Source organism: Wyeomyia smithii, chromosome 2 (assembly GCF_029784165.1).
Source record: "Wyeomyia smithii strain HCP4-BCI-WySm-NY-G18 chromosome 2, ASM2978416v1, whole genome shotgun sequence".
Lineage (NCBI taxonomy): Eukaryota > Metazoa > Arthropoda > Insecta > Diptera > Culicidae > Wyeomyia > Wyeomyia smithii.
The window spans coordinates 197,634,764-197,647,865 of NC_073695.1; the positions used below are offsets into that span (position 1 = coordinate 197,634,764).

The following is a 13,102-nucleotide window of genomic DNA, read 5'->3' on the forward strand; positions in this document are numbered from 1 at the left end:
AAATGTAGAAAATGTCAACCTCTTTTTGGAGTTGTTGGATGTCTGATTTGTGTTTTATTTCCATGTACAGTTTCATGTCATCGGCATATATCAATACTTTGAGACGATTCAACACAAAAGTAACGTCATTAACAAATAAAAAAAAGAGCAAAGGGCATAAATGGGAGCCTTGTGGAACTCCAGATGGCACTTTTTCTGGTACAGAAAGGTGTCCCTTAAGCCTAACCGTTTGTGTCCTATTCGTCAAATAAGATTCAATCAATCTAAGTAGGCCTGACTCAAATCTCAGTTTTTTTTTAATTTGAACATCAGTATGGAAATATCTACTCTGTCAAAAGCTTCACTAAAATCCGTGTATAGAGTTTCCAAAAAGTTGCCTCTGTCCATCTACGCAAGAGAGAAATCAACAAATTCAAGCAAGTTGGTAGCCGTAGACCTTCCTTTGTAAAAACCATGTTGGTTACACGTAATGCGGTTCTTTACCTGATTATTTTTTTTTTGGTTTACGATTGCTTCAAAAAGTTTGGGAATACATGATATCATTGCAATGCCACGGTAGTTTTTGATATCAGATCTCTTACCTGACTTGAAAATCAGTATAAGAAAAGATGTTTTCCAGACCGATGGAAATTGTCCGGACGTAAAGGCCCAAGCACAATGGATACGTTTGCGTTGCGTTGATGTTGATTTGACAGAAAATGTATGGACTAACTGTCAGATTGCCGCAAACGCAGCCGCGACGTATCCATTGTGTTTGGACCTTAAGGGATAAGTTGAAAAGCCAAAACAAGGGTTTTACGAAGGCAGGAGCAAGATTTTTCATAAGTGAGGGTGGAATTCCATCTGGACCTGGACCTTTTGAAGCGTCCAGTTCTTTTAGTGTTGCGAGGATTTCTAGAACAGTTATTTGCTTAAAGGATACGTTATTAATTTGTTCAGGCTCCGAAAGACGCTGATCCTTCCGGCGGCACTCTACAGACATCAATCATCACATTTTTTTTATCAAATATCATCAACTTATGATTTCTCAACCAATTTTTCTGCTGTTATAAGCTCTAATTTAGGTCTGGAGTTGCTTCAAAGTATCAGGCCCTAGAAATTTTTAAAAAAATTTAGAGCCTAATATATTTTTCCTAAATTCCGGAATTTTCTTAATAAAATTTCTCTTAAGTAGACTCTAAATATCTTAAAACCTTCTTTTTAACTACGAATCAACGAAAAAATCGACCTGAAATTCATAAATTTTAGTTATTTTTTGAGGAATTTCGAGAAAAACTTCGTTTAATTTCAAAAACTTCGAAATTTCGCGAAAGTGTGAAATAGTCTTAGATAAAACATAGCATGTGAGTAATTCTCGCTGAAACCGTCCCACTAGTGACATGAAGTCTTTTAAAAAGGATATTTTTATGTCTAAATGATTGAAAGTAGCGAAAAAATGAGAAAACCACTTTGGTTAGTTCATATTGATGGACCCCTCGGGCACAAATCGGTTTAACGGTTTTTACAAAAATTGATTTTTGAGCAATTCTTGACCTTTTTATTGATTTATTTCTATTGAATTTGTCATTGAACCCCCTGCAACCAACACATCGTTTTCAAGAGGAAAGATAGAGCTTCCATTTGAAGTAGAAAAAAATTGGCCGCCATCTTGGATCTCGCCGCCATCTTGGATTTCATCAGAAAAACGTGTTTTTGAGCAAGTTTGCAACCACCGATTTTGAATTTGAAATCACCATTGGAAAGCTGAGAAAAAATGCTTTAAGATACATTCAAAATATTATGTGAGCATTGAGGTTATCTTGTCATTCTGGTCACTTTTCAAAATCGAGCTTCAAACAGTTCAACGCCCTAAATTGAAATATAATATTATTTATAGCATTTTTGTAAAACATTTCGACTTTCTAAAAGGTCGTTTTCAGGTTGCCCAAACGTGATTAATGAAAAAATGACTTTTTTAAGCTACAAACCCACTTTTTTGCACTTTTTTCAATTCTGTTCGATTCCTAAATTTTTTCGTATATTTTTTTATTTTTTTGGGATTGTTTTTGATATTTTGCCTGGTTTGGTTCATCATCGTATTCAGTTTTTTGACACCCAGAGCCCATTAAACATCACAAAAAAAAAATAATTTTTCTGATAATTTTTAGATAAAACCCTTCAAAACACAAATAAAAAAACTTTTTACAAGAAATAAAATTTTCATTGCAAAGCGGGATTTACGACGAAAATTTACATGAAAAAAGATATTTGAAATCTTATCGAGGAGCTGAGATATTGGCATTTTTCTATGTGATGGAAAAACTATGCATTTTAACAAATATGTTAAATAACTGTTTTATTTTGGAAGATAAAAAATAACAATGTTCAGAAAACAAATGCATTTTTGGATGGCTGATAACTTAGTAGAAGGTTTCAAAATTTGGAAAAATCTACGAAAAAACTTAGAACGAAAATTATGATTTTTCGTGCCTTCTAATAGAAAACTCAATGTTGCTCGTAATATGTAAGAGATAGAAACATGATGTCTTCGATAAAGTTTCTTGTTTTTAGTTAACCTAAAACTTTGTCGAAGTCACCTTGCGTCTATCTCATTCTGATTAAAAAGTAAATTTTTTATCTCACTTATTGGTGGATTGATCACCCTTCTTTCTACATTAAAAGATGCATTTTTGAATATCCTGAAACTTCTCCGAACATATCTTATGGCTATAATCAACATTTGAATCACTATTTTGGAAATTATACGCACAAACGGCAAAATAAAACACTGTGAAATGAAGATATTGAGCTTTAGTGGCAATTTCTGACAAAATGCATAGTTTTCCATCACATGTAAAAACGCTGATATCTCAGCCCCCCGATAAGATATCAAGGATCTTTTCTCATGTAAATTTTCGTCTTGAATTCCGCTTTGCAGTAAAATTTTCAGTTCTTTATCAAAAAAATTTTTTATATGTGTTTTGAAGGGTTTTATCTGAAAATTATAAGTAAAATTCACTTTTTTGTGATGTTCAGTTGGCTCTGTGAGTCAAATAATTAAACGCGATGCTGAACCAAACCATGCAAAATATCCAAAAACAACCCCACAAAAATAAAAAAATATATGGAAAAATGTAGGAATCGAACAGATTTGAAAAAAGTGCAAAAGAGTGGTTTTGTAGCTTAAAAAAGTCATTTTTTCATAAATCACGTTTGGGCAACCTGAAAACGACCTTTTAGAAAGTCGAAATGTTCTACAAAAATGCTATAAATAACATTATTTTTCAATTTGGGGCTGAGCACCTTGACTTTTTCAACATCGATTTTTTTTGGGACAGCCTACTCTGCATTTTTAAATAGTACAATAGTTAGCATTAGTCCTGTGCGCCGCCACGCCGCGCCGCCGCCGACACTTTTACGGACGCCGCCGCCGCCGATGATTTTGAGTCGGCGCACCGCCGAGGAAATTTTATCACGCCGATAGTCATTTTTTGCTGGTTGTTAAATTGTTTGTCTACTTGATTCTTAACCATTCTTATTTTTTTTTTTTGACATCTGGTCAACCCGGATAAACATATTTTTCATTTATTTATGTTGAAAAAAAAAAAAATGAGAGTGTACACATTATACGCAATATTTTAGAAGTGGTAATTAGTGTCACGCCGGAACACGCCGCCGTCGCTGCTAAATACCAACGGCGTCACGCCGGCGCGCCAATCGCCGCCGAGGTAACATTTTTTCTACGCCGCCGCCGCCGATGATATGGTCGGCGCACAGGTCTTCACATTAGCATAATGAAGCTCAATTTTAAGCATTTTGGTAGACGTATAGCTAATTTTTGTTTACAATTGCTACGGGAATGAAGGAAAGTCATTGAAAACCGACTTAGTTATTATTATTCGAAACAGGATAAGTTTCGTAACACTTTCGATACTAATTTTCGGTATTTCAATTTGCACTCCAAATGTCAAAATGTTACCGTAAGACGTTATTATACGTCAAAATCGGTAGTACGGTAACAAATCTAAAAACTTCGAGTCAAAATTAGCGCTAAACACGCTGTAAATATTAGTAAATATTTCTGATAATTTTATAGTACAATTCAGTAGTAATAAACGGCAGAATAAGTGCCATACTGCCGCTCCAAGCATAAGTGTCCCAGCATACATAAGGTTTGTGTAGAACATGGGACAACTATGCTTGGAACGGCAGCATAGGTAGGGTAATAAAGATAGTTCTCAAGTTTTGATAATATAAGCGCGTAAATTATTTTAATTAGACATCCGTCTACAAGTTAACGATGAATTAATGATAAATCGAACATGTTAGTTCTGGTTTTCAATAACCAAAATAATAATTATTCACCAAATAAAACGGTGTTTATGGCAGTAATGAAGCGCATAGTCAAAGATACTTAAAATCAGCACTGCACAGCATTGCTGAACATGTCCGGACTTGTTTGTCATAATGTTCTGATCTGTTACGTCACGTTTACTTCAAGCCGCCGTATTTCTATAAACAACCTCTTGAAATATTTTGCTCTGACTTTTTTGTATAAGGAGTTCATACCTATGCACTGAAAAGTGACCAAAATTACTGGTTATTCATAAAGTTGACACTCTTATGTCGTTTTCGTTTTCGCGGTGTAGCTACACTTTTTCCAGACTATACTTTGCAGCTTCAAATAAAACATTTCAGTGTCGTTACATTGGTATGCGTAATAATGAGATAGCTGTCAATTCGTTTTGTTTTGGTCATTATCGCATTCATCATTTTGCCTCGTTTCCATTTCATATGTCCATCTCGCAAATGTGCCGAAAAAAAATTTACCTGACACTTTACAACGTGGAACGAGAACCAAAACAAACCAGTTTTGACACATACGTGTGAATGTGTTGGTAACTTTCAACAGTACACTCTGCTTTTTTCGGGTGTCGTCAGGGACAGAAAAAGTGTAGTCAGAGACAGAAAAGGGTAGTCCGCAAAGTCAAATAAAGCATTTACGGTGTCAAAAGTGTCGTTTACGAAAACCGAAAACGACATTACAACGCAGATTACCACTTGTGCTAGTGACGAAACTTTAATTAATCGTGGGATGAATTTGATTGATTTTCAGTAATGACATTTCTGAAATCGTAAGGCAGTCAAAAATATAAACGCGCGGTGAGTGAGGTTAGTACCACAAAACGTCAGGTTTCAAGTGAGCAAACCAAACTAACTTTTAACTCTCTAGTGCCCGAGCCCGCCTTTAAATAGGCTTCAGTAAATTCACTATAAATCTTAAATAAATACTATAAAAATGTTTTAAAAGATTTATACTGATTTTACCAAAGCCCGTTCAAATGCGGACTTAGGCACTAGTGAGCATATATTTTTAAAATACTTTCAGTTATGATTTCGAAACATGCGTTAACTGAAGCATTCAACGTTTTTGAAAAATGTGTTAACTAAAAGCACATTCCCGTAAAATGATTCACCGGAAAACGGAAATAAGAAATTTCATTTATTAGAAATTTCCGGACCCGGGAATAAAAAAAGAAACAATTTATATTTTCGAACGAAGTTTGTTAGAAAAAGGTTACAAAAAAGTTGTTTACATTTTGTTATCTTCGTTAAAATACGATTTCGAAATCCGCGTACTAAAGTTAAAACCAGAATTTTTGCTCAAAGTTCACAATTTTATAGCTTTTACAGCCTGTGTGTGAGTTACCAACTATAGCAACACGCTTAATATAAATCAGCCATTTCAAAACTATATTTCCACTGCCTGATAAACTGTAAATAAATCCGAGTCACCAGAAGATAAACGAAAAAGTTGTTGTTTGGTTGAAGTGCATCGAGGCTTGATTGATTTCGTCGCTTTGAAGACCGTAATTTCGATGTTGACTACACTGCCCATAATCGCATACCAGTCCCATATAGATTTTTATCGTTTTTGAGTTAAGTATCAGAATCCATCTATTTCTTGCTTTACTATCGATTAAGGAAACAAAAAAGTACGTTTTATTTGGAAAAAGTCAGTAAAAAATATAAGGTCAAATTGTCCCATCTTAAAAATAATCGCATATCAGTTCCACCAAATGTTTTGCCTGAGTATAGCCATATTTTTTTCTTCAATCCATATAACAAATTTTTTGTTCTGTTATTCAAGCTTCTTGCTTTTAAAAAATCATCAAATAATTACTTAATGCAAGGTTGTTTCAAATGAATTTCACACAAAAGGTAATTTTAAATAGACACTGAAACTGCAACTTTTTCTGAAACTTTGTTCCCGAAAGGTTATTGGTTTCTTCAATCAGAAGAATGATAGCCTTGAGCAATGCTGCTTTCTGTAAGGAGTTTATTTCCTGTGGATGATCTGCCCACTTCAAATGATCATTCAAGTTGAAATTGTCAAAACTCAGAAGAAATCGTTTTCAGTTGCTTAGCATAAAACAGCTTGTACCTCTTTTCATCGCTGTCGTCTTCCGTCAAGTCACTGTTGTAATGAAATTGGAAACTTCCGTTTCTCAATACCATTTTTCCAATATGCTAAATAATTCGAGATAATTTTATTCAGCACGTATTGCGAAACACTGAAGACGTAAGAAAGGAAACTAGACGTAAGAAAGGCCACCAGCGCACAGTAATCGGAAAAGGCAATTTGACAAACTTATATGTGTTTGAACGGTTGATGTAAGCCAAAGACAATGTTCAAAAGAATTGTTCACAAAAAAACGGAAATGTTGATAAGAAAATTTTTTGATCATGGCCTACTATCATAAAAATAAAAAATCCAACTTTTGATACAGCGAAGATACATGAATAGTTTCTTCAGCAAAGTTGTAGAACTTTTCAAAATATAAAATTTTGCAGAAGATATTGAATTTTAATGACGTCTATTTATTGAGATACGAAGCATTTTCTCTGTCAACCCCCTCAAATTTAGTTTTTATTGCATAACTTTTTAAGTACTTTTTTTCATGAACATAATGTTCTAGACAAATATGATCAACATAAAAAAAAAGGTTTCTTTCGAGGACAGCATGAAGCTGCAATCGTTCTATACTAAGTTAGAGCGTTTTTTCATTAAATTATTTCGCAGATTTAAATGCATATAGGGGAGAAAGAGGCAAACCAGAGCACATCATCAAATACTTTTTTTAAAGCTTAGACCTTGTATGTTTCTGGGGTTTTCTATACAAAAACGCACCAACTACCTGATTAATGAACGATGATTTGTGAACTTATGGAACAGATAACTCGCAATACTTTCAAAATTAGTGAAGATACTTTTTGGAGGAGATAACATTCAAACAGGGAGATATGGTTAGCTGTACACGGTTAGAGTCGAAATTCCATTAATGGATAATTTGGAACCATTTTATACTGTCATTGCGGTTGTCAAAAAATGGGTGAATTTGAAAATATGAAATGGGTAAAATTGTACGCATTAGGAAGACATATTCTTAGAAAAAAATGAGTCATTGTTTTACCCATTGATGGGTGAAAAAGTACTGACATTGTTTTACCCATTAATAGGTGAAAAAATACAACTCAGACTTTTTAAAGTTAGACATTTCAACACTTCACTTAACTTTCCGAGCACCTGTCAAATCATCAAACGTCCATGACTTACTCATTTACGGGCACCGATTGTCCGATTTAAAAAAAAAAAGTTGATTAAGAAAAATAATCAAATTACAGAAAAGTTGCAACCTAATTTCCGAAAATTCACTATCCACTTCGATTCCAGTCCGACATATATACACAATTGGAGGGAATAAGTATCCGAATAAAATGAAACTAAAGGTAGCTGCCAATATCTGCCTTCTCGCTAGTTATGTTCTCTTGAAAATTGTGTCATAAAATTTCAAAAACAGACATAACTCCTCCAAATAAAGAAATAGCGATACTTTTTCTTTTGTAGAAATGTGACAATTAATCTTGGTTTAAATTTTGTAGAACACTTGGACAATTGCAAAATTAAGATAAGAGCGTTATCACCCAAAACACAATTTAAGGAGGTGCTTTACTTTAATACCTTATAACTTTGTCAAGTTAAGAGATAGAATTTTCCAATCTCCTACAAACTTGCTTGAAATAGCTAGTTCCACAATGTATCGGAAGAAAGTTACCAAGTTTATCAAGCAATAAAAAAGGTAATTTAATTTTGGTGTACACCCTCTTTGAACAAAAAATTTTACCACCCAAATAAAGTACTCATAAAACTGTGAAACTTTTTAGAAGACATCGAAACGCTAAAACTATGCGTTTCGTCACAAACACCAATGTCCTACTATTTTTAATTTCGTCCCACTGTGCAGCGTTTTTCGCCATTGAATAAAAATTCTAGCAGCAAAACAGGAAGGATATTGTTCACCACATCGTGACGGATGATGAAAAATGGAATCATTATAGCGACCCACAGGAAAGTCAGTAATGGTAACTGAGTGTAATGGTAAAAGTAATGGTAAAGAGTGATTCTACTGCATGACAACGCTTGACCTTATACTGTCAAAATATGGAATATGAAATACGAACACTTTGATCAAAGCGGTATTCGAATGCTGCCAAAGAAGACGGCCTAAAGTAGTAGCTAGCAATGACACGCATTCATTTTTTTTTTCAAAATTAAATTGAAGTTTTATTTAAATACTATATGATATACAACCCTAAGGGATGTACGAAATGGTGGAAATATACAGAATGCATGCGGAATTTCTGGACTGAATTTACACAACTATATTCAATTCTGGCAAAGCACAATTTCAACCTGTTCGGCAACACTGTAATGCGAAATGAAAGAACTGTCAAAAATAAATTAAAGGTAAATGAAGAGAGAACTCGCTTTTCGGCTGTCAATTTCCTTCGCACTGGAATAAGTGTCAATGAAATTTGTCATCTTGTAAATCTTGTATACTCCTAAGAAAACACTCAAAAACACATAATAGCTTAAAAAATGTTCTGTAGTATTGAAAAGGAGTTTAGGTCGCTTAACAGTCTTGATCTTAACCCACTGAAATATTTATTGCCGTTGCTGGATCCAATAATCGATTCACGTAAGTCTGAAATCTCGGAGGTGATGACTTCATTAGACCGCGGTATGCTAAAACGGGCTTGTGGCATAATTTTTGTTGAAAGCGAATGACTACAGATGTCATGAAAACAAGATACTTTTCCAAATGAAGTCATGGTAAAATACAAAAGTATTCGAAAGAAAATGATAAAACAGAGGTTCAATAAAACAATGCTTTTTGCAAAGAATTTTTAATAGCATGATTACACTGGTCAACACAGGTGTTACCCTAAAGCTCAAACTGGAAATTATGAAATACTATAGCTTTTTCACCATTGCTGTGGATTTTGTTGCCCCTAGCAACCACCATTTATTTCTGACACTTTAATGAGTTTTCTCGTAGATATAACGTTGAAGCGGCGAACCCGGTGAGCAATTTCTATGCGACACTTCGACCTAAGTTGACGCATTTTAATACTGGTTAAAGGCACCAAATTTTACAGAAATGGCTGAAAAGTTAAAATCTTTCTAGAACAACTATTTTGAGTTTTAGGGGGAGCATTTTTTTCGCTTTTGTCGACCAGTGTTATTGAGTCCAGATTACATACCACCCTGAAGAACGAAATAACGAGCAGTATATCTAAATCAGTAGGTATGGGACTCATTTTTTTCGAGGGCCACTAGGTCATTTTAAGTTTAAGATTTTTTGTGTTACGTAATTTATGGGCGCGCCAAATCAGCAATGAAATCCAGGAGACGTTGAAGAAAGCAATAGCCTTTCATTGTCTGAATTCGGAGAAAAAGTTCGCGTCGTTGAAATAAATTAGAATAATAAGCAACCCTACGTGATATTCCTGCGTTGTTACAGGCGTAACATCATGAAAAGTTGTACGTTGTGGCGCAATGTTTTTTCTCAAATTTGCTTAATACTGATATGCACTCACAAAACAATAAAACACATAATTTTGTAATCAAAAATTCTTCTTTATTTTGGGGTTAAGATGCCGTTTTTTGATCCCGTAATGCTCACAGTTTACCGCATCGGCAAACAAATTGAAGATTATAGGCAGGATGGCAGAATTCAACGCACACTTTCCTGGAAGAAAATGGATTTTATAGACGTAGTGGATAAAAAAACTCAATCATCAATTTCTTTTGCCAAGCTTCCCCAAATATAGAATTATTAAAAACTCTTTTAGTATGTAGATAAAACTGATCAAAACAGATTTTGCCCTAGAGCTCAAACTGGCAAAATTGAAAAATTATAGCTTTTCAACAATTTTGTGAATTTTGGTTCCTCTAGCAAAGATAGAACTGCGTACAAAGACCATCACAGAGTAATTGCATGTCGGGTTCGTCGCTTTTAGGTTGGGTTACGGGAAAACTTCATCCCGTTTCTTTATTGAATCGATTCTACTTGCAAGTAAAGATGTTAACAGTATATATGTGAATAAGATTTTATAATTTTGTTATTATTTGTAGCACCAATAATTAACATCGGCCACAGTCTGTGTAATCTATGTGTCAAAATTTATACATATTTTGTGCCGTTAAGTTCATCTCAGCTATATCACATAAAGAGATAAGAGATAAGGCAAACTATTTCTTTTAGATTAAATATGATCAGTAATGACCTGATAATCAATGCATAAAAAAGTTGATGATACCTTGGAAAGGATATCCGCTGAACAAGGGCCTCATATTGAGGCCATTCGCTCCAGACATGGTTCCTGACATATCCATCTTCGCAAACACCCTGAATGTTTTCTTCCACTAGATATAAAATTAAAGCAAACACATGCGACTCTCGATCACCATCAGCAACTCCGTGTACTTTTTTTCCCTACATTGCACTCGCACGAACCATCCGATCGGAACTCGTCACTGTGAGGCGCTCGTTCCGCCGCGGAAATTACACTTCAATTTTCTTACACCGCGTTTCCCTTTTTTTTCCAGTTCCACACACCGACAGGACCGTTCACTAATTAGCAATTAATTTTCGACCATTAACACCAACATTATCTTCACTCTGTCACTGTTATTAGTGGCGTCGTTTCACTGCTATATAATTCGCGTTATTCACGCCTTCATATTTGCCTTAGAGGTTTGGTACACATTCCTCATATGAGGATCCCACCGCTCTACCGGACCGTGACACGTTGTTTCGAACCAGTTATCCGTTTGATCTGAAGCGGCTGAAAACCTAATCGATGATAGGGCGTTCATCGATCGCTATCGGTACTCGAAGCTTTGATAGCGCTTGTTCTATTGTGCTCTATTGGAACACTAAGTGGTTTTGAGATTTTTCTGTTATTAATTGATTCCATCAGCAACTAAATATCATAATAATAAAAGAAATATTTTAAGCTGCTGACTGGTACGGGCGCTGTTTCCCGACGGACCCGCGTCATCGCTACTGCTTGCTTCCCGGTAGATTACGACTAATCGATGATCTGCAACTGTGAACGATTGCGCACCTGCAGCAACAGATGTCCTAGTTCTGTGGGGTTTCCAGTTTGCCAGCGGCGGCGACGGGGATCGACTTCGGTTTTGTCTCCGTTCGATTTGGGTTTCGCGAGCTGACCGCGACGGCGCGTTCGCGCTATGAAGCTGTACGGTCCGCTTGCCAAAAGTCGTACCACGAAACTACGCTGAGAGAAAAACAAAAAGCATAATTCTAAACCACCTCTTTTGCCGCTGTAGCCACAAACAGCTGGGAGGGAACGAAAGAGCATGAGCGAGTCCCACGGAGAGTCAGCGTAAAGCGCGCGCGATGCTCGAGCGCATGAGGTGCTGTCGGGTTGGTTGAATTATAAATCTCCGGCTCCGGTTGGTTACCACCCCATTCGAAATGCAGCGAAAGACCGTCACTACTACCATCGACGACGACAACCACGACGTAGACGACGACGAGGTAGCGAGCTGAGAGATTTGTTTGATCGATCAGTGTGGATCGAGCTCGCATACACATGAAAAGTTGCAGGGGACGCTCAGTTCTTTTTGGGTACCCTCTGGATTTGCTCGATTAATCATTTCAGTGTGCCTTATTGAAGGCGTAGTGGAATAAAGTTGAAGTGTGTTTCATGGATTGGAATATGGTTATTATGTTTGGTTGATATGCTAGTAGAATTTGTCTTCAATCATTGAAGTCACTTATGCTCCTTTAATTCCCCTTCAAATATTGCATTATATAGACACTAGTTTTCTATGTATTTTTTTTTTTTGATAAGTACTGTCGGTACAAATAATACACTGGTCAACAAAAGAAAAAAATGCAGCCCTAAAGCTCAAAATAGTTGCCCTAGAAATATTATAGCTTTTTAACCATTACTGTGAATTTTGTTTATTTGTGCTAGGAGCATCAAAACTCATAGGAATGGTTAAAAAGCTATTTTTTCAGTTTGAGCTCTAGGGCCAAACTTGTGTTTACGAGTGATATCATCTTTGATTTTTCAAGTACAATAAAATGTATTTCAGAAAATTCATAAGTGAAAAATGAGAAAGAACCATGAGAACTATAATAAGAAGCGATTTCTATTAGTCCAGGAAAAAATTAAAAGCTTAAAAGTGATATATTTTTGAAACGATTTTAATTGTCAAATATCTCTTTTTCCATTGTATTCTAAAGAATTATATGAAGTTGGCTCTTATACCGAAATCATTCTAGTCAAGCTTTTATTTTAACACCTTGACAATGTGTCATTCCGTGAGCCTCGCCAGAAAGTACGGATAGTCTGGAAAAACGTAGCCATTTAACTACACATAACTTTCTATGCGTCAGACTGGTTGCGTTTGTTTGTTTACATTAGTTTTGTCATTTCTATGATTTCTTGATATTTCATCATTCATTTTCAAAGTGCGAGGATTATCATCAGAGTATTGCAAAAATATGTATCACAAATAGCGTACTGAATTGTTTTAATGATCATTCAAAATGAGGTCCAGCTTGCCGAAAATCGACAGGAAGATAAAAGAAACGTTCAATGGCGAAAGCTTTGCATCAGTACTTGATGTAAAGAAAAAGGTGAGTTATTCATCTGTAATTTTAGAAGTGATACACTTGGTTTGAAGACATGAAACTTGCGCTATTCAATATCTGGGGGCAAAAAATATATCTATCCCGGA

At 35.4% G+C, this 13,102-nt stretch overlaps 1 protein-coding gene across 2 annotated transcripts in view; it reads right to left on the bottom strand.

The window, feature by feature from the left end:
- The window catches only part of LOC129722863 (protein gooseberry-neuro), a 124,118-nt gene extending 112,497 nt beyond the window's left edge, over positions 1-11,621 (bottom strand). For both annotated transcript variants that reach the window (XM_055676669.1, XM_055676668.1), the window contains exon 1: positions 10,645-11,621. In XM_055676669.1, the coding sequence (XP_055532644.1) occupies positions 10,645-10,720 (76 nt within the window). In that variant the 5' untranslated portion in view covers positions 10,721-11,621. The remainder of the gene's footprint in view (positions 1-10,644) is intronic.
- Positions 11,622-13,102: the final 1,481 nt, after the last annotated feature.